Source organism: Pristiophorus japonicus, chromosome 9, assembly GCF_044704955.1.
Source record: "Pristiophorus japonicus isolate sPriJap1 chromosome 9, sPriJap1.hap1, whole genome shotgun sequence".
NCBI lineage: Eukaryota > Metazoa > Chordata > Chondrichthyes > Pristiophoridae > Pristiophorus > Pristiophorus japonicus.
The window spans coordinates 64,297,800-64,322,575 of record NC_091985.1 but is presented as its reverse complement, the minus strand read 5'-3'; the positions used below and the strand labels follow the sequence as shown (position 1 = coordinate 64,322,575).

General features: G+C 41.2%; 1 protein-coding gene across 6 annotated transcripts in view; it reads right to left on the bottom strand.

Annotated features, from left to right (window-relative positions):
* Window positions 1-7,172: 7,172 nt before the first annotated feature.
* Window positions 7,173-24,776, bottom strand: part of LOC139273075 (transcriptional-regulating factor 1) — a 309,697-nt gene continuing 292,093 nt past the window's right edge. For 5 of the 6 annotated variants that reach the window (XM_070889400.1, XM_070889397.1, XM_070889401.1 and 2 more), the window contains 3 exons: window positions 14,042-14,215; window positions 8,722-8,924; window positions 7,173-8,545 (listed from right to left, as the gene is read on the bottom strand). In XM_070889400.1, coding sequence (XP_070745501.1) covers window positions 8,236-8,545; window positions 8,722-8,924; window positions 14,042-14,215 — 687 coding nt within the window. In that variant the 3' untranslated portion in view covers window positions 7,173-8,235. Of the gene's footprint in view, window positions 8,546-8,721; window positions 8,925-14,041; window positions 14,216-15,819; window positions 15,884-24,776 lie in introns of those variants that run through there. The other variant, XM_070889402.1, reaches the window with a different exon arrangement.

Sequence of the window (24,776 nt, the reverse complement as noted above, 5' to 3'; positions counted from 1 at the left end):
TTGTCTTAGAGCCTTCAGCTATCTTGGCCACACATTTTGAAATACTCTTCTTAAACTCCTTTGCTCATCTTCCTCTCTTCCCTCCTCAAAACTTCCCAGACATCAGTCACCTGCCTTAACTCCTCCCTTCACTGCTTGATGTCTTTTCACTTCTCTAAAGTATTTAGGATGTTTTACTATATTAATGTCACTATTATGCAAGTTGGTTTGCCAGAAATCATTATTTTTACATTTTATTATATCCGTGATCCTTATGCTTGAATATGAACAAGCTATTTTTCTGAATGGAAAATGGTAACGGCCTTTCTGACCATGATAACCAGAGCAGCACATAACAGATATAGGGCTAGAATTTGCAATGGCTTACTGCCCGGTTTCTGGGGGTTTTCGCCATTGTGGGTGATAATCAAGTAACTGAGAAATTCTTTACCTGAGTTACGCTGGCGGTGTCGAGATATCGCTGGGGAGCGGACCGCCGGCGTGCACTGTCCTGAGAATGCTCTGGCGCGATATTTGGGTCAGCGGTGTTCCGTAGCTGTGTTTTTTAAAAACGCCCCCGAGGTTCAGCGGAGCTGGGCAGTAGGTGAGTAGCTCTCCAAGAAAAAGGTTAGTGATTGCTTTTTTACTAATTATTTTAAAAATCTGTTGTGGTTATTTAGTTTAAAAGTATCTTGGGAAAGTTTTTTTGATATTTTTTGAAAAATTATTTTTATTGTTTTTCTGCTGTTAGGCCCAACCTGCAGCCTCGGGGTAAATTTTTATTTATTTTTTTAATTTATCGCCCATTTTGCTTCGGAACTGCCCAATGGATGCTAAATTGAACATTTCGACCAGAATAGGGGTGCAAGGCCCATGTTTTTCGCTCGGTAGATTTTAAAATTTTTTTAGGGGGAAGTTTTCGCCGGTGATAATCTTCCCAGTCTTAGCGGTCTTTTGGGTGCCAATCGATAGGAAATTCTAGCCCATAGTTTTATCACAGAAGTAAAAGCAGCAGTGGACAATGTGACCCTGACTGAACATATTAAACTACATTTATAATTGGATTAAGTTCTTAGTTGCAGTGAGCTTTAGGTGTTGTTTATAGCCCCATTTATGCTGCATTATTACTGACCTTAAAAGCTGAGCTGAAGCCAGTGCTGAATATATGGGATGTTCCAGATTGGGAATGCTATGCTTACTGCAAAAATATTCTGAAATTAAATGAACTTTACGAGGAAACAATTTCTTTCAATTACATCTAACTTCTTTATAGTGCTTTTTAAAAATGATGTGCTCAACATGGGGGAGGCAAGAATTTTCACCTTATTTCTGCATCAAGCATTCCAAGGTCAGGCATGGGTTTGATGCAAACTTTAACTCTCTTTGACAAAGTGTTCTGTAATTGGAGTTGTGTAAAGTGCCATTTCCTTTTCATACACCAGGCACCCACATTTTTGATGTTGAAATAAACCCACAAATGAAGGATTGAGCATGCCACACCTAATTTCACTTTAATCCTGACATTCAAACCAGGCCCTAGTGCTCAAAACCATTACACTGCCCAGTTTCCTGAAATTAATAGTGACTTATATAAAGGACATACAATGGGGAGTGATGATTTACCAAAAAATAAACCAGTAAGTTTAATCAGATCCCATTAATTGTGGTATAGTTTAATGCTCAGAGGTGGTTTATTTTTAAATACTTAAATACAGTGAATGTCCTGTATTTAAGTAAAAATAATTATTTTAAAAATGAAAATAATTTGAACTAAGTTTGTTTTGTGGATGGGGATCTTTAATACTTGATGCCTCCCTGATAATGTGTGGTTTGGAACTGAGCCATATACACTAGGAAGGTCACAGATTTAGTCACTACTTGATGCTGCGTTGGCTAAGGCAATGATAGATTGATCCCAATGAGTGAAGAACACATTTGCTACGGTCCTTAATCACGAGCCACGCAGCTGAAAAGTATATTATTTGGATATTGGGTCCAGACAGGACCAGGCTTGTCTGCTGCTTACAGTTGAGCCAACACTCACTATCTAGCTATTATTAAAAATGGCCACTTGGGTCGTCTTCTTTATGCGTGCAATTTTGGTTTCCATATTTACAAAAGGATATACTTGCTTTGGAGGCAGCTCAGAGAAGGTTCACAAGGTTGATTCCAGAAATGAGGGGGGTTGACTTATGAGGAAAGGTTGAGTCGGTTGGGCTTCTACTCATTGGAATTCAGAAGAATGAGAGGTGATCTTATCGAAACATATATTATGAGGGGGCTTGACAAGGTGGATGCAGAGAGGATGTTTCCACTGATGGGGGAGACTAGAACTAGAGGGCATGATCTTAGAATAAGGGGCCGCCCATTTAAAACAGAGATGAGGAGGAATTTCTTCTCTGAGGGTTGTAAATCTGTGGAATTTGCTGCCTCAGAGAGCTGTGAAAGCTGGAACATTGAATAAATTTAAGACAGAAATAGACAGTTTCTTGAACGATAAGGGGTTATGGGGAGCGGGCGGGGAAGTGGAGCTGAGTCCATCATCAGATCAGCCATGATCTTATTGAATGGCGGAGCAGGCTCGAGGGGCCGTATGGCCTACTCCTGTTCCTATTTCTTATGTTCTTTTGTATGGTAGTAACAAAGCAAATCAAATGTCAGTATGTAGGTTGGATATCCAGGCCAAAGCTTCTGGTGTAACAGCGTGGATATCTTGCAGGCTGCCTGCAAATTTCCTCTGATGGAAGTGCTCAATGATGTGCTCCAAGGTCTGATTAGGAGCTCAACAGTCGCATGCTGGGGATGCTTTAATCTTCCACGTATGGAGAAGGTGGTAGCATCTATCATGACGAGTCCTGAGGCAGTTGATGATTGTCCACTGTTTACGAGGAAGGTTTGATCCTTCAAGTTGTATTGTGGGGTCCTCTATAAGGAATCCATTCCGTACGTCGCAGTTCTTCCAAGCACTTAGGTGAAGGAAGGCAAAACAGCTGAGCCCATGAAAAACACATAAATCCTAGCACACCTGTTCGAAAGGAAGAAAACAAATTGGGAAAAGAATTTGCATTTATATACCATCTCATCCTCGGGATGTCTCAAAGCTCTCCTATTTAAGAACATAATAGTAGGCCATACGGCCCCTTGAGCCTGCTCCGCCATTCAATAAGTTTATGGATGATTTGATCTTGGCCTCAACTCCATTTTCCTGCCTGTGCCCCATAACCCTGGACTCCCTACAATTATATGCTGCCGTCGGCAATACCATCTGAAAACACAAGGGGGTAGAAATTGTGGTCGAAGGTTCCAACCTGCAAAAAATCTATGAATTTATCTGGTGGTCGGGGAGGTTCATAGATTCGCGCCCCTGAACCTCTCTGGATACCCGCGGATAGAGGCCCACGTATCCCAGGGGCGCATGCATTTTGCAAGCGCCCCAGGAATCACATGGGCTTGCCCAACCAATAAAAAGGAATCCCCATTCATACGTACACTTACACATATGCCAGTACGAATGGGAATAACTTAAAAAAATACACATATTAAACAAATTTTAAATTACATATTTAATTAAATATTTTAAACAAAATGTTAATATTTTGAAAAAAATTACGGGGGAGAAATTTGGGTAGTTTGCACCTTCCATTAGTGCTCCCGGTTGGCGCTAACGTGGCGCAAATGACTTCTAGCCTGGAGCTAATTCCGCGGTAATGCCCTGGGCTGCAGTGTCGGCGATGACTACGTTATCACAATGTGCAGCGTCCTGTTTTCACGCTATTACGTCTTTAATAATTGATTCTAACACTTTCCCCATTACCAGTTGGGCTAACTGGTCTATAATTCCCTGTTTTCTCTCTCCCTTTTTTAAAAAAGGGGGTTACATTAGCTACCCTCCAATCCATAGGAACTGATCCAAGTCTATAGAATGTTGGAAAATGATCACCAATGCATCCACTATTTCCAGGGCCACTTCCTTCGGTACTCTGGGATGCAGACTATCAGGCCCTGGGGATTTATCAGCCTTCAATCCCATCAATTTCCCCAACACAATTTCCTGACTAATAAAGATTTCCTTCAGTTCCTCCTTCTCGCTAGACCCTCGGTCCCCTAGTATTTCCGGAAGGTTATTTGTGTCTTCCTTCATGAAGACAGAACCAAAGTATTTGTTCAATTGATCTGCCATTTCTTTGTTCCCCATTATAAATTCACCTGATTCTGACTGCAAGGGACTACATTTGTCTTCACTAATCGTTTTCTCTTCACATATCTATAGAAGCTTTTGCAGTCTGTTTTTATGTTCACTGCAAGCATTACTCTCGTACTCTATTTTGCCCCTTCTAATTAAACCCTTTGTCCTCCTCTGCTGAATTCTAAATTTCTCCCATTCCTCAGGTTTGCTGTTTTTTTCTGGCCAATTTATATGCCTCTTCCTTGGATTTAACACTATCCCTAATTTCCCTTGTTGGCCACGGTTGAGCCACCTTCCCCATTTTATTTTTACACCAGACAGGGATGTACAATTGTTAAAGTTCATCAATGTGATCTTTAAATGTCTGCCATTGCCTATCTACCTTCAACCCTTTAAGTATCATTCGCCAGTCTATCCTGGCCAACGTACCTCCTCAAATTGTGGGATCCAGGCCCCGTTGTTGCAGCCTGGCACTCCACTTCTGTGCTGGGCTGCTGCCACGGCACCCCGCTCCCCAGTGGTGTAATGGTGGCCCCTTCTGCCAAATGCAGTGTCCTCAGCGTGCCCTCCCCTTTAACGTAAGGGAGAGCATTGTGCTCCCGACAGCGCTCCGCGTAGCACTGGAAAATTCCCGAGGTTAGCGCCCCAGTCCTGCCCCCGAGGGAAAGTAGAATGCAAAATTTATCACTCCACTTCCTCTCGGGGGCGGTAGGCCCAATTTAGCTGCTAGAATGGGACTTTTGCGCTTGCGCAGCAAGTCCTGCCTCGAAGCTGTTACCACCCCACAACCGGGGCAGTATGCAATTTCGCCCCCTATATGTATTAGCGGGGCTAAAAATAAACTTATCTTAATTGTCCTGAAACTCCATACGTACCCAGGAAGGCATCACAAAAGCTGGTTTTCGGCATGCGATGCATTGATAATCGGCTTTTCCGATCTAGATCGCACGCATCTCGGCAGCAAGGACATTCGCATGGGCAAGATTGCGGTATTTGCCAATCTCTTGCCTGCCCAGCGAACGTTCTTAAAACTCTTGCGCCTGGTAAAAGCAGGCACATAGCCTACTTTTACAAGCGCAGGAGTTTTAAGAACATAAAAAACATAAAAGTAAACTGTAAACGCACATTTTCCTGTTAAGAGCTCTGCCCGCTAAGAAATTTATTTTAAACCCAAATATAAAAAAAAACGGAAAAAAATATATTTTTTATAACACATTTATTAACCTTAATTTAAATTAAATGTTGTGATTTTAAAAAAATGTGTGTTTGAGTTTGGGGAGGGGCCGGGGAGGGGGGTTATTTCTCATTCATGATAATGAGAACTCCTACTTACGGTGTTCCCATTATTATGAATGAGAATACTGTACCTTGATTGGCTGTCCAGTGCCACGTGACCAGCTTCTCCCTGCGCATCTACAAGATATGAACGCACTCCGAGGCGCAGAGAGGAGGTCTTCGACCGGGATCGCTGAAGGGCGCAGCAGCAAAAAGTAGGTGCAGATCATTTTTTACTATTTTTTGGCGAGTGCCTGCGGGAAGCCCAGCACTGGGATTTCAGGCCCATTGTATTATTTATTGAGTGCTAAAATGTTATTTTTCTATTTTAAAAAAATCTTTCAAGGGCATTCGCTGGGCAGAAGTTGGGCAAATAGTCCAACTCTCTGCCTGCGAATACCCATTTATTTTAGATTCGTACAATCTGTCAAGACAGATCGCAAGTTCCAGATTTCAGCACACGTGCCTGTAGATGCTACAAATTCAGCCCTACGTCAGGTTCCACATGTATGCTGACAACACCCAGCTCTATGTCACCACCACCACTTTTCTCGACCTGTTCACTGTCTAATTTGTCACATTGCTTGTCCAACATCCAATACTGGACGAGCAGAAATTGCCTCTAATTATTGGGAAGACTGAAGCTATTGTTTTCCATTCCCACCTCAAACTCCTTTTCCTAGTCACCAACCCCATCCCAAGACAACATAAACAGACTGAGCTACTTTGCAACTGTTTTAAGTTACTTGCACCAACACTAAAGTCTCTGTCCCTTCCCCAGAAATTCCCCATATAGACCCAAGTGACTATTCATAAAGATTTGGTGTAGTTCCTCTCCCTTGGTTGGCATCTAAATCAGGAGATGAAGGCACTGGCTGGATTCTTCTTTAAAGTAAGCAGGGTGTCTTCCATTACCCAATTCTGTAATCTGATGCTGCTCAGTTTTTATGCGAAGAGATGCTCCCTTATATATGAATTTGCTTGCAGGAACATATTCATCTGGAGTGCTGTAATATTACTCTTCTATATGAAACCCATAAAAGCAACAAACAATTAACCTGTTCTTCAGATATCACATCTTCAACTTTCTCCCTTTCCTGAACGTGCTGACTCCTTTTAGGATATAATGTTGCAAGTGCCTGCAGTGCCACACTCGATGTGGCCATTCTTCACATATAAGCCTAGATTCAAGTTTAGAGGGCATTACAGAAGAGTCCAACCTTGTCTTCATCTTGTGCATACACTTACACATAGGCCAGGAGGAGGCATTAAATAGACACAGAAATCTCAGCAAATGTTTTGCTTCCCTAGACCAAGCACACATTATTTTCACTGTTGTCTCAACAGTGATCAACTATCTCAGCCCAGATCAGGGAACTAAGTGGAGATTGCCCTAAAACATATAGTGCAGCAGCATACTAAGCAATTCATTTACACATCAAACCATTAAGGGAAACATAGCTATTATAACTTTGTATAAAGCAAAGTCATGGAATAAATATTTGTGAAGTCTAAGTACACATGGAATTGTCTGGTATCAGCAACTGTGATCTGTCCGATTATTGCCTGGTTTAGCGTGAATTAGACCGTGGAAATCTTGACATCACATATACATTAAATGTTGCTTCATGCTCAAATTAGATTGATTAGAGGAATTTAGTCAATAGGTTAAAAGCACCTTCTTGCATAATGGAATTCTCTTTCAAAATAACTTTTATTTAAGGAACTCTGGAGGGCAGAAAAATAAAAAATAAATCACTTTCTTTGATTAGTTTAATAGGAAAAAAAGTTAATCCCATCACATTTAAAAAAAAACCTTGGGTACATATTCAAGCTCAACTTGTTGTGAAAGTGAGTATTAAATTCACAAGAAAATACTGCCTATTTTAAAGATGCCATTACTTTTTTTAAAATTATGCCTTCCCACGAACATGGCACAGAAATCTTCCCAAAGGTTTTCTTTTTGCATATACAACAAAAGCATGTTACAAAGTGAAGTCATTCACTGGTCTATACATAGTGCTTTGTTCATAACGTGACAAATACACTGCATTCAGTTATAGCAGAAAGAAGATAATGTGTGGAAAGATCTCCATACACTCCTTAGAAAAAACATTTGCAGTGCAATTAAAAAAAATAAATTACATTATGGAGTAAAAGGCATGCAATCTGGCCACTATCGGTACCCCAAAATTAATAAAATAAAGCTTTAATAACTGTACAACATTGTAATAACAGAAAACAGCCCCAGTGAAAGATCTGCATTCTCATCATCATTTTGACACTTTTACTTTCAAAAATATTTTGCTTTCATAATAGAATTTTGGGATATAAAGTATTTACACCCTACCTGCTAGATAACACCAAGGAACAGCAGTTAAATAAATCCATAAACAAATCAGATTTGACAATTTCTTTTAAAATATATATAATTTTGAACCTTATTTACATCTTTTTGTTTCGTTTTATAGAAAAGTAGACAATTTAATTTCTGAAATTTTTACTCAAGACAAAACTTTTTTTTAAGCAAAAAACCCGTTTGGTTTCAATGCTTTGAAATAACTTTTAATAAGCAGCTGAGGGGGAAAAATAAAAGTCCATAAGGCTTTGTTTAGCCTATGTAATGGTATAAATGACAAAAAGCAAGTCAAGAGCATTTTTATTCATGTGCAACTCTCCTGGGATTCTTCTGCATACTGCATTTGAACTAGCCTTAGGACATCCTGATGACTTAGAAAAAGTAGCAATTTTGTTCAACTAATTGTAATTGAGAGTTACTTAATATAAAAACAGATTTACAATTCGTCATCCTGGAGAAATTCTCCATCTTCCCCATCTAAAAGTAGGTCTGTATCAATGACATCTGATTCCTCCATCGCATCTTCTAACTCTTGAATGATGTCTTGATCCTCCACTTCCATTTGCTGCTTTACCATACCCATGTGATCCGGATGAAGTAATATAGGTGCCATTGGTGAAGCAGGCCTGGCTATTGTTGCAATTTCTGCAGCTTCAAGAGCTTTTTGTGCCTTCTGTCGCTGCTGTTCCTCCTGTTGCCGATGAGTTTTCATGTGAGCATTTCTACTTTTAATCTTGTAGAACATCCTGCAATATAGAAGTGGCACTTAAAACCATGTAGACTCAGTAAAATGCACTGGTTATTAATGTTTTTCTGTATATGAATATGAAACTAAGGTACACTAGAATGAAACTATGAAAAATGGGGAGCTAGCTAAAAAATGCAGCGAGTCATTTAGGGAAAAAAGTGCCATCTAACTTACTTTCCACATTCCTTACAAGGGAAAATTGAAGCAGCATCGGTTTCACCACTTGTTGTACTGTGTGCAGAGGAGTTCTTGACAGAGGAGTAGCCAGACTGAGGTCCTCCCACTTTAAGTTTTGCCGCAGTAGTCTGCTTTGGGGCCTGGTTCGAACCACCATGAATACGCGCATGGCCATTTAGAGCTTGTCTGGAGCTGAATATCTAAAAGAAAAGGGAAGATGAAAAGGAGAGATTAATTTTACTCACCCCACCATGATGGAACTCAAAGCCACATCAACAATACAAAGGTTCTTCAGTTTTTCAGTAAGGTTGTCAGCTTTCATCTTAAATACACTACATAAAAAATTCATTGAGGGGACCACTGTGATGAACTATTTGGAGTACAAAGGGAAAAATGGTTTAATGATTAAGAATGTAATCGTTACAGAAAAAAAGTGTACCATCTACCATAAGTACAGTTTGAAATTTTAACATGCTTTGTCTAAAAAAACACTTAAAATGTTATCATGCTATTCCAGGGGAGAAAAAGTCTTAACTTTTAGCAATGCTGTGATTTTTTTCAAACGCAACGCCAAAAAAGTCTGCTCATTGCATAGCATACCCTAACTTTTCCAAAAACGATGATGCTCCGATAAAAGAGAGTAAAACTTGTATAAAAAAAAACTTGCAGCAATTATATAGTGCTGTTGAAATGTCTTCAAGTACATCACAGAACAAAGTACTTTTCGATTGTAATGATTATGTAGGGGGAAAAAGGCTGTCATTCAAAATGTTCACACACCAGTACTTCTTGGATGAACTTACATAGGGGCTTATAATATGATGCGCACGCAATGTACGCAACGCAATGCAAGTGGGAGCCTATGCCCAAGGCCAACTTTAAACCAGGCAACTGCCCGAGCAGTACTCCAGCCGCACAACGCAACACAGGTGCTGAAGGGAGGCTACCTCAAAAATCTCCCAACCATACCTGCCAATTGCTTTGGCCACGTTCCCCACCCCACCCCATGCTGAAAAATTACAAAGTTGGCTGTTGTTGCCAATCAACATTCTGGCCCTGGTGCTTTCAGCATGTCATGAGCAACACATGCAAAGCACCAGAAAATTATGCAAATGCAGTGACCATACATTATCTGCTGAGGTTAGTTCATTTGTGTGCAGCACACGTAGCTCCTGCATTGTGCCAGTCCTGCTACTTATGAGATGTATTATTGACCCTGTAGTGTAACAGTAGAACATAGAGCATTGTACTATGCTGTTTGTTGTCAGAAATTAAAATGTGCTGCAGTAATGAAAGGTATACCACATCTCATATATTAGCTTTCTTTGTAGGTATTGATGTTTTTAATGGTCTGACCAGCAGATGGTATCATTGTTCCATCCCCCAGCATTGTCTGTACGAGAGTTGGAAACAGTGATAAAAATTTAAATAGCATTTTCTTTGAACAAAGGAATACAGCTAAAGTGTTAAATTATGTTAAATTAGGTTGGGTACGCAGAAACAAACTTTACCAGTAATTTCAACACTAAATGTTTAAGCTTTCTAAGCCTATAAAGCTTATAAAGCCTAAGAACGCTTATAAAAAAGAATTCGAAGGCCCCATTCTTTTCCTTGAATTGCTTACTGTTGCACCAGAAGCAGCTCCGACAGGTCCAATATCTGCCTCTAGTAATCGGTGGGGATCCCAACATCCCATGCTGTGCTGAGATTGTCCCAAAATGCACCTCTGACTATGTGAGGCTGCATCAGTTAAACTGAAAGACATTTCTGTGGCATCTCTCCATTACCTGCTTGAAATTAGAGATCCTTGAATCATAGAATAGTACAGCACAGGAGACCGCCATTTGAGCCATCAAGTCTGCGACGGTACTTTCAAAGAGCAATCCAGTTAATCCCACTCCCTTGCAACTTTTTCTTCAAGTATTTATCCAATTCTCTTTTTGAAGGCTACTTTTGAATCTGTTTCCACCTCATCAGGCAGTGCATCCCAAATCTTAACCGTTCGTTTTCCTCGTGTCGCCTCTGGTTCTTTTGCCAATCAATTTAAATCTGTGCCCTTTGGTTACTGACCCTTCCGCTATTGGAAACAGTTTCTATTTATTTACTCTAGCTAAACCATTCGTGATTTTAAACACCTCTAACAAATCTCCTCTTGGCCTTCTTTGCTCTAAGAACAACCCCAGCTTCTCCAGTCTATTCACGTAGCTATAATCCCTCATCGTGAACCATTCTAGTAAATCTCTTCTGTACCCTCTCCAAAGCCTTCTCATCCTTTGCGGAATTGGGCACGATACTCCAGCTGGGACTGAACTAATGATGTTTTATATAGGTTTAGCATAAATTCCTGTCTTTTGTACTCTATGCCTCTTTTTAATAAAGCCATTTTTAATAAATAACCCATATTGCTTTATTAACTACTTTGTTAACCTGTCCTGCCACCTTCAAAGGTTTGTGCACAAACACCCCCAAGTTTTTGCACCCCCTTTAAAAATGGACCATTTAGTTCCTATTGCCTCTCATTGGGCCCAATTTTGGCCATGACTTGCATCAATTTTTTTGGAGTAAGTTGGTTTTTCTGATGTAAGTTAACATTTTCCCCAATAAATTTGCTCCAGAGTAACTTAGTTAGGTACGATTTTTTTTTAGTTCCGTTTTTTTTCCCCCAAAGGGGGGCGTTCACAGATTTGGCCATTTATGCCACTGTGGCCAGCTAACACTTATACCAAATCGACTTAGGTCAGCGAATGTTGCCAGCTCTGAAAAACGTTACAGGCAGTTAAGAAATCGGCGCAGGTAAGTAAGTAAGGACCTGCACCCAAGCACCAAGAAGCAAACATTCCAAATAAAAGTTAAAATAACTAAATTAAAAATAAAGAACGCAGGTAAACAATTAAATATTTGAAGTAAATCCTACATTGGGCAGGGGAGGCAGCGGGCCGGCCTGTATGGGAGGCCATTCGGCATGGCATAGGGGCGGCCGGCAAAGACGCATCGGAAGGCAGGGAGAGGAAAGGCATGGCTCAACGGCATCGGGAGAGGGGGAAAGACTGGGCTCGGTGGCCTGTGCGGGAGGCCACTCGGTCTGGACTAGGGGCGGGAGCGATCGGCATTGGGATCCAACCGCATCTGTATTCCATGGGGAGAGAGGGGGGCTGGGCTGCAAGTCGATTGGGGGGGGGGGGTGGGGGGGGGGGAAGGAGGAGAGCGAGTGATCGCGGCATCTGTGGGGAGAGAGAGGGGCTGGGCCGATTGACAAATTTCGGCGCTACTGCGCATGCGTGGACATCGCGACCTGACGACAATGAGCATGTGCAGACGTCCCGGCACTGTTTTCAGCGCAGGACACTGGCTTCATCCCCGACTCGACTGGTCACGCTGCGCGACGACCGGGGTGAGGCCGGACAGCGGCCAAAGTGGGGAGGAATTTTTTCGGCGCAGAAAACGGAGAAAAGCGGCGCATCTCCGGTAAGTGCGCCGAAAAAAGGGGTGGGCCAAAATTGAGCCCATTCTTCCTGCCAAAATGTATCACTTCACACTTCTCTACATTAAATTTCATCTGCCAGACGTCCGCCAATTCCACTAGCCAGTCTATGTCCTCTTGAAGTCTAATACTATCTTCCTCAGTATTTACTACAATTCCAAGTTGCGTGTCATCTGCACATTTTGAAATTGTGCCCTGTACCTCCAAGTCCAAGTCATTATTGCATATCAAAAATAACAGTGGTCCTAATATTGAACCTTGGGGAACTCCACTCTTATGGGCCCAAATTTTCCCAGGAGTTGCTCCGTTTTTTTTTGGAGCAACTTGATTTTTCTGGAGTATATCAAAAATCCCCATTCTGCACATTCAATTTGCACCAGTGTAAGTGAGTTAGGATTTTTTTTTAAGTTTAGTTTTTTTTTCCCCAAAAGGAGGAGTTACCCGCCACCTACGCCTGTTTTGGCCACTTGTGGCCACACAGAAAACCCTTGCGGAGTGTTAAGAAATCAGCGCAGGTAAGTACTTAATGACTAGACTAAAGAATGTGAAGAAGATCAAACAGCTATACAGGACTGACAAACTTCGCATATTTAATTTACTATACAACAGAAGCATTCATGGAAGCTTAAACTACAAAAATAAAAGGAGACACAAAACATATTTACGCTAATTTTTTCAAAATATCCAACTAAAAAATAGAAATACCTCCTGCTCGTAGGAAAGTATTTTCATCAACAGGACTAAGGAAAGTCTTGAGTAAGCTCATTAAAATTACTGGCTACACAGTTATCACACCGCCCCTCCCCCCGGATCAAAACTCTCCCCCTTCCCAACCCCCCCAATCAAAACTCTCCTCTCACCTCCCCCCAGATCCAAACTCCCCCCCCCACCCCCCCACCGATCAAAAGTCTCCCCCCACCAACCTGTTCCTTGTAGCCCTCAGCGCGGGAAGGCAGCAGCAGGCCACTCGGCCCGGGACGTGTTGGGTCCCATGCTGCAGGCACGCATCATTACAATCATGGGAGGCGCTACTACGCATGCGCGAACGCTCTTCTGTGCATGCGGACAGCTGCCGGCACTCTTAGGCGCAGGGCCCTAGCTCTGCCCCCCAATGGACTCGCCATGCTGCACCAAGCCTCGGGAGAGTCGGCAGATGGGCCAGAATCCGGGGACATCTTTTTGACGCCGTTTGGATCGTAGGAAGTCGGCGCATCTCACGTGAGTGCGCCGAAAAAACGGGTGGGCCAAATTTGGTCAAATTACCTCCCTCCAGTCCGAAAAAGAGCCATTCACCATAACTCTCTTTTTCATCCTGTAGCCAATTTTCTAACCATATTGCTACTGACCCTTTTATCCCACGCCCTTCAATTTTGCTAACAAGCCGAATATGTGGTACTTTATCAAAACACCTTTTGAAAGTCCATATATACATGAACTGAATTGTCTTCATCCACCCTCTGTTACCTCATCAAAAAACTCAGTTAAACATTATTTGCCCGTAAGAAATCCGTGTTAGCTCTCCTTTATTAGTCCATGCATGTCCAAGCAGTTGGCTATTTGAGCCACACAATCCCTACATGACTGAAAGCAGGGTGAAAATTTTGAACGTCTCTCTTTTCTCCCCCCCAATTTTAGAAACCAATAGGATTGAACTCGACCATCTTCTTGGGGACTATAAAATACTATTTTAGATGGGGGAGGGTGGGAAAACATGAATGACACCTGAATACCCTGGGGGAGGGGTGCGTGTTAGCAAAAATCTTTGGGAACCTCTTTCATAAACTTAGGTAGCTGTATCCTGTTCACCGTATCTTGAATCCAACAACTGATACTTACTGCATCACAATTAGGTATTTCACACATAAACGTAGGCCCTTGAACGATTGGTTGCTCCACAGCAACCATTTGTAATGGTAAGGGGAACTTCTGTACTTCTGTATTCTCTTCATCTTTATCTGATTTTCTGTCTTCTTCATCCTCATCCTCCAACTCTTCGTCTTCATCACTAAACTATAGAAAGGATACAAAAATTATAATTCACTGTGAAGAGAAAAAGGAAATTTAGTCAAATCATGCAGTGGGTTTTGTGATATACTGGAGTCAAAACCAAGGTTGACACTGCAGTGCAAAAATGGTCCGTCTGTAGGCCAGTGCCATATAATGAGCTGTGCAAGGCGGCATATATCCATTTGATAAACATTGTAAAAGAGGATTGACCCTTAAGTAATTGATTTAAGCAGAATATCTACTATTTTCCTTATTCAGATACTGAGGAAGAAGGATGTTGTATCTTAGCAGGAATGAGTACTTTCAGGAAACAAGGAGAAAATCAAGAGAGAGTAAGCTACAACTTTGAGACTACACAGTTCCAATTCTCCCAATTAGTATTAGACTACAATTTCCAGCCTTTTAAGATTTAATTATATACATATGAACACAAGAAGAATGACACCACTTTTAAAGCAGAAGAAAAACACACAATCCTATGGGCCACTGTAGATCATTGGTCACTTGGTAAATCTATTGGTGATTGTAGTTTACATACATGCAGTTTAAGTATATAATCTAGACACTTTTCAGCGCAACTGGGTGGTAATTTTTCTTCCACTGATTTTAAAGTTGTTGTAACTGTTGTTGTTTGTGTTGCTGTGAATCTCGGGGTCAGGCTGCAATGCCCTGCTCCCAATTCTGGCATATTTAACCTTCAGCCTATGCATACATGGATTTATAAAATCTTACAGCACAGAAAGCGGTCATTCAGCCCATCGCACCTGGGCTGGCTCTTTGAATGCGATATCCAATTAGTCCCACTCCTCCGCTCTTCGTAGCTCTGCATTTTTTCATTTTCAAATATATGTCCAATTTTGTTGTGACAGTTACTATTGTATCGGCTTCCCCCACCCTTTCAGGCAGTGTATTTAAGATTGTAATAACTGTAAAAAAAAATTATCCTCATCTCCCCTCTGGTTCGTTTGCCAATTATCTGAATAGCTTAGCGTGGGGTGAAAGTTAGAAATTTCAGCTCCTGGGAATCAAAAAAGTGCAAAACACTTGAAATCACCCGTTAAATAAATCTCTTCAAACAAAACCGGACGCTGCAGGATCTCTACAGGCACCAGAGCTCCACTAGGAATTTGAACCAACAGAAAATGTCATTCATAAAGTAATCAGCCAGACTGCTAAGCAACCTCCTCTGTAATAAATGTTTATTTGGAAAGAGAATAGGTTACATGGAATGATTTCAAAGCTCTAATCTCATTTTGTGATTCAAATGTAATTTATAACCCTAGCCCCAGTCTGCCAATTTCAGATGAGTTAATAAATTGAGAGAGCAAACCAAAGTGGTTTATAATGGTCAGTAAAATCCTACGCTGAGATTCTTCATAAGATACCTTTTCAAAAGAATGAAAGCAAATCAACAAATATTGTTCCAAGTTTTTAAAAACATTAATCTTAATTTAATGTTTTTTTTTAAATGATAATATCTGTTTTGATCATGTGACATTCTGACCCACTGGAGCTACAGAGAGGCAGGTCACAGGTTGTTTTTCGTGGCATGTGCTAAATTAGCTGAATATAGCTTGGGATTTCCTAACTACAACTTCTTCATTTACCTCATCCTTTCTCCTACTCGTTTCAACCTGGTAGTGTCCTGCACTTTGCTTCAGTGTGACTGAGCTAGAAAGGGAGAAGAAAAACAATCAAAACACATCAGCCAACGTTTTCACTCTTGATCACTATCCAGCAACTCCTGCTGGAAATGGGCAAGTCTGAATATCAGCTGTGGACAGGACTGTGCTATGGAGCGATGGCCAACGTGATCAAATCACCGACACCCAACACAAGGATACAATCCCAACTGATTTCGCGCACCCCCCCCTCCGCCTCCCCAGTGCCATTACAACACTAGACACAAGGGGTAAGCAACCTCCACTTGCTACTCCATTTGTATAGGTCAAATGACAGGTAATATGTTGGATGATATATTTCCATTATTTAAATATCATTTCAATATGTCTACCCATATACAAGTGGTTATAGTGAACGTCACCCATCACTTCCAGTGGGAAATCCAATAAGCATGGGCTATAGTAGCATGGTGGTAATGTTACTGGACCAGTAATCCAGAGGCCTGCACTAATGATCCAAAGATGCGAGTCCAAATCCCACCACGGCAACTGTGGAATTTAAATTCAGTTAATTAATTATATAAATCTGGAATAAAAAACTAGCATCAGTAATGGTGACTATTGTCGTAAAAACCCATCTGGTTCACTAATGCCCTTTAGGGGACAAAATCTGCCGTCCTTACCTAGTCTGGCCTGTATGTGAATCCAGACCCACAGCAACTGCCCTCCGCGGTTCACCACCACCTTCTCAAGATCAATTAGGGATGCCCACATTTCATGAACAAAAAAAAAGGTGGCGCCATGGTGGAGCATGCCACAAGATCATTTATCTCATTCTACACCAGAAACTGAACCTTGGACCTTACAAGTCAACATGGCTCAGTACCAGACAACATAGGAATTAGTAGGGCTGTAGCGATGGCTTTAAACTAAATAATGGAGGTGGGGGGGAGGGGGAGGGGAGGGGAGGGGGGAGGGGGAGGGGAGGGGAGGGGAGGGGGGAAAAGCGGGTTCAGGTGAGCGAAATATAAAAAGTCAAATAGAAAGGAGAAGGCAATAGAGCAGGGTAGCACTGAGAGAAAATGAAAACCAGTGTGTGGAAGGAAGGGACAGAATGTATAAACATAAGAGTGCATCAGAAAGTGGGGTCAAAGCAGAGAAAAATGGTAAACTATTTAAAAGCTCTTTATCTGAATGCACGCAGCATTCGTAACAAAATAGATGAGTTGACGGCACAAATAGATACAAATGGGTATGATCTGATGGCCATTACAGAGACGTGGTTGCAAGGTGACCAAGGCTGGGAACTAAATATTCAGGGTATTTGACAATTCAGAAGGATAGATAGAAAGGAAAAGGAGGCGGGGCAGTTCTGTTAATAAAAGGTAAGATCAGTCCGGTCACGAGAAATGATATTGGCTCAGAAGATCAAGATGTAGAATCAGTTTAGGTGGAGATAAGGAATAATAAGGGGGAAAAGTCAGTGGTGGGCATAGTCTATAGGCCCCTTAACAGTAGCTGCACTGTTGGATGGAGTATAAACCAAGAAATAATGGAGGCTTGTAAAAATAGAACGGCAATAATCATGGGCGTTTTTAATTTTCATATTGATTGGACAAAACAAATTGGCCAAGGTAGCTTTGAGGAAGAGTTCATAGAGTGTATCCAGGATAGTTTCCTTGAACAGTATGTGTCGGAACCAATCAAGGAGCAGGCTATCTTAGATCTGGCACCGTGTAATGAGACAGGATTAATAAATGATCGGCTAGTAAAGGATCCTCTGGGAAAGAGTGATCGTAGCATGATTGAATTTCAAATTCAGTTGAAGGGTGAGAAAGTTGGATCTCAAACCAGTGACCTAAGCTTAAATAAAGGAGACTACAAAAGGTATGAAGGCAGAGTTAGCTAAAGTGGACTGGGAAAATAGATTAAAGTGTGGGACAGTTGAGGAGCAGTGGAGGACATTTAAGAAGATATTTCATAACTCTCAACAAAAATATATTCCAATGTGAAGGAAAGACTTTGAGAAGAGATAACCATCCGAGGCTAACTAAAGAAATAAAGGATGGTATCAAATTGAAAACAATGACATAAAAAATGGCCAAACTTGAGGATTGGAAAACTTTTAAAAACCAGCAAAGAACGACTAAAAACAATAGAGGGGCAAGATAGATTATGGGAAAGTAAACTAGCAAGAAATATAAAAACAGATAGTAAGAGTTTCTACAGGTATATAAAAAGCAAAAGAGTGGCTAAAGTAAATGTTGGTCCCTTAGAGGATGAGACTGGAGAATTAATAATGGGGAATAGGGAAATGGCAGCGATGTTCAACAAATATTTTGTATCAGTCTTCTCTGTAGAAGATACCAAAAATATCCCAATAATGGATAATCAAGGGGCTATAGGGAGGGAGGACTTAAAACAATCACTATCACTAAAGAAGAAGTACTCAGTAAAATAAGGGGACTAAAGGTGGACAAGTCCCTGGACCTGATCGCTTGCATCCTAGGGTCTTAATAGAAGTAGCGGCAGGGATCGTGGATGCACTGGTTGTAATCTATCAAAATTCCCTGGATTCTGGGGAGGTCCCAGTGGATTGGAAAACCGCAAATGTAACGCCCCTATTTAAAAAAGGAGGCAGACAGAAAGCAGGAAACTGTAGACCAGTTAGCCTAACATCTGTCGTTGGAAAAATGCTGGAGTCCATTATTAAGGAAGCAGTAGCAGGACATTTGGAAAAGCATAATTTCTGTCAAGCAGAGTCAGCATGGTTTTATGAAAGGGAAATCATGTTTGACAAATTTACTGGAGTTCTTTGAGGATATAACGAGCAGGGTGGATAAAGGGGAACCAGTGATTGTGGTGTATTTGGATTTCCAGAAGGCATTCGATAAAGTACCACATAAAAGGTTACTGCATAAGATAAAAGTTCACGGAGTTGGTTGTAATATATTAGCATGGATAGAGGATTGGCTAACTAACAGAAAACAGAGAGTCAGGATAAATGGATAATTTTCTGGTTGGCAACAGTAACAAGTGGGGTGCCACAGGGATCGGTGTTGGGGTCTCAACTATTTACAAGTCTATATTAATGACTTGGATAAAGGGACCGAGTGTAATATAGCCAATAATATATAATATGAAGGGTCATCAACCCAAAACGTTAACTCTGCTTCCTTTCCACAGATGCTGCCTGAGATTGCCAGCATTTTCTGTTTTTATTCCAGATTCCAGCATCGGCAGTATTTTGCTTTTGTGTTGTAATATAGCCAAGTTTGCTGATGATAAAAAGATGGGTGGGAAGGCAAGTTGTAAGGAGGACACAAAAAATCTGCCAAGGGATATCGACAAGCTAAGTGAGTGGGAAAACATTTGGCAGATGGAGTATATAGAAACACAGAAAATTGGTGCAGGAGCAGGCCATTCGGCCCTTCGAGCCTGCACCGCCATTCAATGAGTTCATGGCTGAACATGCAACTTCAGTACCCCATTCCTGCTTTCTCGCCATACCCCTTGATCCCCTATAGTAAGGACTACATCTAACTCCTTTTTGAATATATTTAGTGAATTGGCCTCAACAACTTTCTGTGGTAGAGAATTCCACAGGTTCACCACTCTCTGGGTGAAGAAGTTTCTCCTCATCTCAGTCCTAAATGGCTTACCCCTTATCCTTAAGACTGTGACCCCTGGTTCTGGACTTCCCCAACATTGGGAACATTCTTCCTGCATCTAACCTGTCTAAACCCATCATAATTTTAAACATTTCGATGAGATCCCCTCTCATTCTTCTGAACTCCAGTGAATACAAGCCCAGTTGATCCAGTCTTTCTTGATAGGTCAATCCCACCATCCCGAGAATCAGTCTGGTGAACCTTCGCTGCACTCCCTCAATAGCAAGGATGTCCTTCCTCAAGTTAGGAGACCAAAACTGTACACAATAACTCCAGGTGTGGCCTCACCTAGGCCTTGTACAACTGTAGTAACACCTCCCTGCCCCTGTACTCAAATCCCCTCGCTATGAAGACCAACATGCCATTTGCTTTCTTAACCGCCTGCTGTACCTGCATGCCAACCTTCAATGACTGATGTACCATGACACCCAGGTCTTGTTGCACCTCCCCTTTTCCTAATCTGTCACCATTCAGATAATAGTCTGTCTCTCTGTTTTTACCACCAAAGTGGATAACCTCACATTTATCCACATTATACTTCATCTGCCATGCATTTGCCCACTCACCTAACCTATCCAAGTCACTCTGCAGCCTCATAGCATCCTCCTCACAGCTCACACTGCCACCCAACTTTGTCTCATCCGCAAATTTGGAGATACTACATTTAATCCCCTCGTCTAACTCATTAATGTACAATGTAAACAGCTGGGGCCCCAGCACAGAACCTTGCAGTACCCCACTAGTCACTGCCTGCCATTCTTAAAAGTACCCATTTACTCCTACTCTTTGCTTCCTGTCTGACAACCAGTTCTCAATCCACGTCAGCACACTACCCCCAATCCCATGTGCTTTAACTTTGCACATTAATCTCTTGTGTGGGACCTTGTCGAAAGCCTTCTGAAAGTCCAAATACATCACATCAACTGGTTCCCCCTTGTCCACTCTACTGGAAACATCCTCAAAAAATTCTAGAAGATTTGTCAAGCATGATTTCCCTTTCACAAGTCCATGCTGACTTGGACCCATCATGTCATCTTTTTCCAAATGCGCTGCTATGACATCCTTAATAATAAGTGTGAGGTTATCCACCTTGGCAGAAAAAAAAAGCTAATTATTATTTAAATGGAGAAAAATTACAAAATGCTGCAGTATAGAGGGACCTGGGGGTCCTTGTGCATGAAACACAAAAAGTTAGTATGCAGGTACAGCAAGTAATCAGGAAGGCAAATGGAATGTTGGCCTTTATTGCAAGGGGGACGGAGAATAAAAGTAGGGAAGTCCTGCTCCAACTGTACAGGGCATTGGTAAGATCACACCTGGAGTACTGCGTGCAGTTTTGGTCTCCTTATTTAAGGATGGATATACTTGCATTGGAGACAGTTCAGAGAAGGTTCACTAGGTTGATTCCGGATATGAGGGGGTTGACTGATGAAGATAGGTTGAGTAGGTTGGGCCTATACTCATTGGAGTTTAGAAGAATGAGAAGTGATCTTATTGAAACTGCCTCCAATGCAAGTATATCCTTCCTTAAATAAGGAGACCAAAACTGCATGCAGTACTCCAGGTGTGATCTTACCAATGCCCTGTACAGGACAAGGTAGATGCAGAGAGGATATTTCCACTCAGAGGAATCTAGAACTAGGGGGCATAGTTGCAGAATAAGGAGTCGCCCATTTAAAACTGGGATGAGGAGGAATTTCTTCTCTCAGAGGGTTGTAAATCAGTGGAATTCTCTGCCCCAGAGAGTTGTGGAGGCTGGGTCATTGAATATATTTAAGGCGGAGAAGGGCCAGATCTTTGAATGATAAGGGAGTAAACGGTTATGGGGAGCGGGCAGGGAAGTGGAGCTGAGTCCATGATCAGATCAGACATGATCTTATTGAATGGCGGAGCAGGCTTGGGGGGCCAAATGGCCTACTCCTGCTCCTATTTCTTATGTCTTTACCAAACTATTAGGAGAGTGATAAAACTATGGCCTGGAATTTGATGGAATGGCGCATGTGGCCTTGAATACCATGATGTGGTGCATCCCGATCCTCCAGTAACAAATTTACGCCAAAGTTTTCTGGACAGCTTATTAGAATACACGACAGCAAGAATGGTGTTGATCTGTAAGTCTTGCAGTCAATGGCCACTAACAAATGTTTGATAACTATTCCGATTTTGATTTCTTGAACAGGATTGCATTATTCATCCACTTTTTATTCTGGTTTATAAAAGCACGTATTCGACCTATGAGTCCCGTTTCGTGAATGTATCACAAATTGTTAAGTTATTTATTTTGCTTTCTGAAGTTATTCCTGGGTGTAATATGGGCAGCACATGTGGCTGCAGCTGCCTGAGCTAATTGAAGGATTCTAAATTGTAATCGTTTTCAGATGTTGGTAGGAACATTTATTTCAAAGCTCATGTGTGTTTTGCAGGGGAAATATATAAAAGCTCAATGCAAGATCTGTGGGAAGTGATTAATTAATAATTAATTTCTCTGTGATCCCTGCCATTAAATTCATAGCAGGTGCAGCTGCATGGCCTTTAATAGTCATCTTAACTCTTTAATAGAACAATTTTACATTTATTCCCTCAACAAAAGTTACTGATGCACTACCCCATTGATTATGGAATTGAATGTATTTATCAATAAGAATTCCAAAAGAAACACACATTTGGATCAATACACTGTTAAAATTAGAGACTGACATTGTTAAGAGACCAGTGAATTGATGCAAATATTAAATGGCTTTTAAAAATTCTATTCTATTAAACAGGGAACTATATCCAAAAAGATAATTATTTTTGAATTAGCGAAATAAATCGGCAAAGCTCAATAAAAAGACATCTATGTTCAGAGGAAATCGATCTTGGAGCGCTAAATCACACCACAAAAATCACCAGTGCTGTTTTGGTTCAGTCGAAGTGACAGCGACGATCAAAGTAGAGTTAATCCAGCAATTTGGACATCACCATTGATTTTATGGGGTGGGATGGGGGGTGGCAGAGCTATAAAAATGTAATTCTCACTGTATAGTTGAATTTCACGACAAAGCACTGCAGAGAGTCCCAACAACTTTTACCATGGACGTAGGTAATGGCCTGAATCACTCACGCTATAATTTCCTGGAAATAGTAATGGCATGTGCTGTAGATGCGCCACTAGCAAATTACGGCCTTGTATAGTTTTAGTAACCAATCTGCCAACTCATTTCTGAATAATTGTAAAATATATCCTTTTCCTCAGTCTCGAAAATACAATGCAGCAATTTATAAACGTTGAACTTCTTGTAGAGGAGTAAGAACATAATTGCTACAGAATTGACTTACTAACGTATATAGCACATAAATGTGAATAGTCCACCTTGCTTTATTAACTAATCTCAGATCTCATCAGTAATACTCGCTAAAAATTAGAGGAACTGAGGACCTGGGAATTTAATCAAACAAAAATAAAGCTTCATAGTTATACACAATTTACCATTACTGTTACTGGATAATATTGCAGCACTATTAAAATAGCTTGCAATGGGGTTGAGAGAATGAATCCAGCTATTATAGGAAAAAATTTAAGTACTTTTGTGGGAATGTTACAGTAGAACAAATGCAAATCGATGTTAAACTACATATACTTGTACATACATTGACGCAATATGATTACATTTTGGTATAGATTTCATATCATGCAAAGTAATATAAACTTGCATATTTATATAAATTTTATTTAGTATTCAATTTTCACGTTGCCAAATATTGCTTTATAAATAACATAAAATAACACACTATTGCCAACCCCACCCCCTAGTAAATCAAGAGACAAACTCTTAGAAATCATAAGATTCGTCTAGAAATCATGAATTGCTAATTTTTTGTGACCTGACGCTGATCTTTGCTCCCGGACAGGAAGCACATTCTTTCCAGAACACAACCTGCGTCAGCCCTACAACCAGATCTCTGCACTCCTCCAACTCTGGCCTCTTGTGCATTCCCGATTTTCATCCTTCCACCATTGACGGCCGTGCCTTCAGCTGCCTAGGCCCTAAGCTCTGGAATTCCCTCACTAAACCCCTCCACCTCCATCTCCTCCTTTAAGACCTACCTCTTTGACCTACTTGACTCTTGGCATTGCATTTTGTTGATTAAGTGAAACAGCAGCAAATCACAACTGAAGAACAGGGAATATTGAGAAATTAGTGATCCCCAAAACAAATGCACAAATTCCAGAGTGCCACATAATGAAAGTGAAATTCGACTTATTAACTTGCTGTAAATCAGTGACTCTGTTAAGTATGTTCACCATGAGGAATACCACAGGAGCAGGCTCTGGGGCCGTATGGCCTACTCCTGCTCCTAATTCTTAAATCTACTAGGATATATATATTAAAAAGTTCAGTGTGTGGTGTGTGCATGTGCAGGTTGCTTTTTTTTTTGCACACATGCAAATCGCATATTTTTTTCCAAAACAAATCCCGAGATTTAGGCAATCCATCGGGAGTGAAGCTTTATTTCACTCCAAAATCATGTCTCGTGATGGATTCGTGAGTTGGCAATACTGATAAAACAAAAATGAACAATTTTCAACTAGATCACATTTATAAAATGTATTGGCGCACAGTAATAGTGGTATACAATAATGTCTAAAACAGCATATTGAAAGCTGTAAACACCATTTCCCCAAAAAACTATAATTGGAAGAAATATGGAGGGTAAAACTGGATAGCACCAGCCTCTCGGCATGAAATGGGCACAGAGAACGATCTCTGTGCCAAAACACGGAGGCCTGAGGCCCGAGGCACACTCGATATTTGGCATGGAGCCTCATTTAAATCTGAGTAGAAAGCTGCAAGCACCTGCTGTGCTTCCCCAGGCAGCTCAGCAGCAAAGAGTATTTCAATTTCAGGCTGCTAAGTCGCCAGCAGCGGCCCTCGGGTAGGTCCTGGGAGGGAGGGTGAAGTCGATCGGCTCCATAGTCAGCTCGGTTTGGAGCACTTCTGCTCTTCCCAGCTCCATATTCAGAAGTTGGAGTTATTTATTTAATTTTAAACTTAACTTTTTGGAACCGGTCTCAAAGGACTGCATGTAGGCTGCGTTATGCTGAATGCAGTCAGGGCAAATCAATTTCAGAAAAAAAAAAAGAGTCCTGAAACATGTGTTAGGCCCCCTATTTGCATATGCAAAAGGTTCTAATGCCTATTTCAGGCACGAATCCTGGACATCTATATGTTAGCCTTTGCCAATATGGAATTGCCCGTCATATTGGACATTTAGGCTTAGACGTCAGTT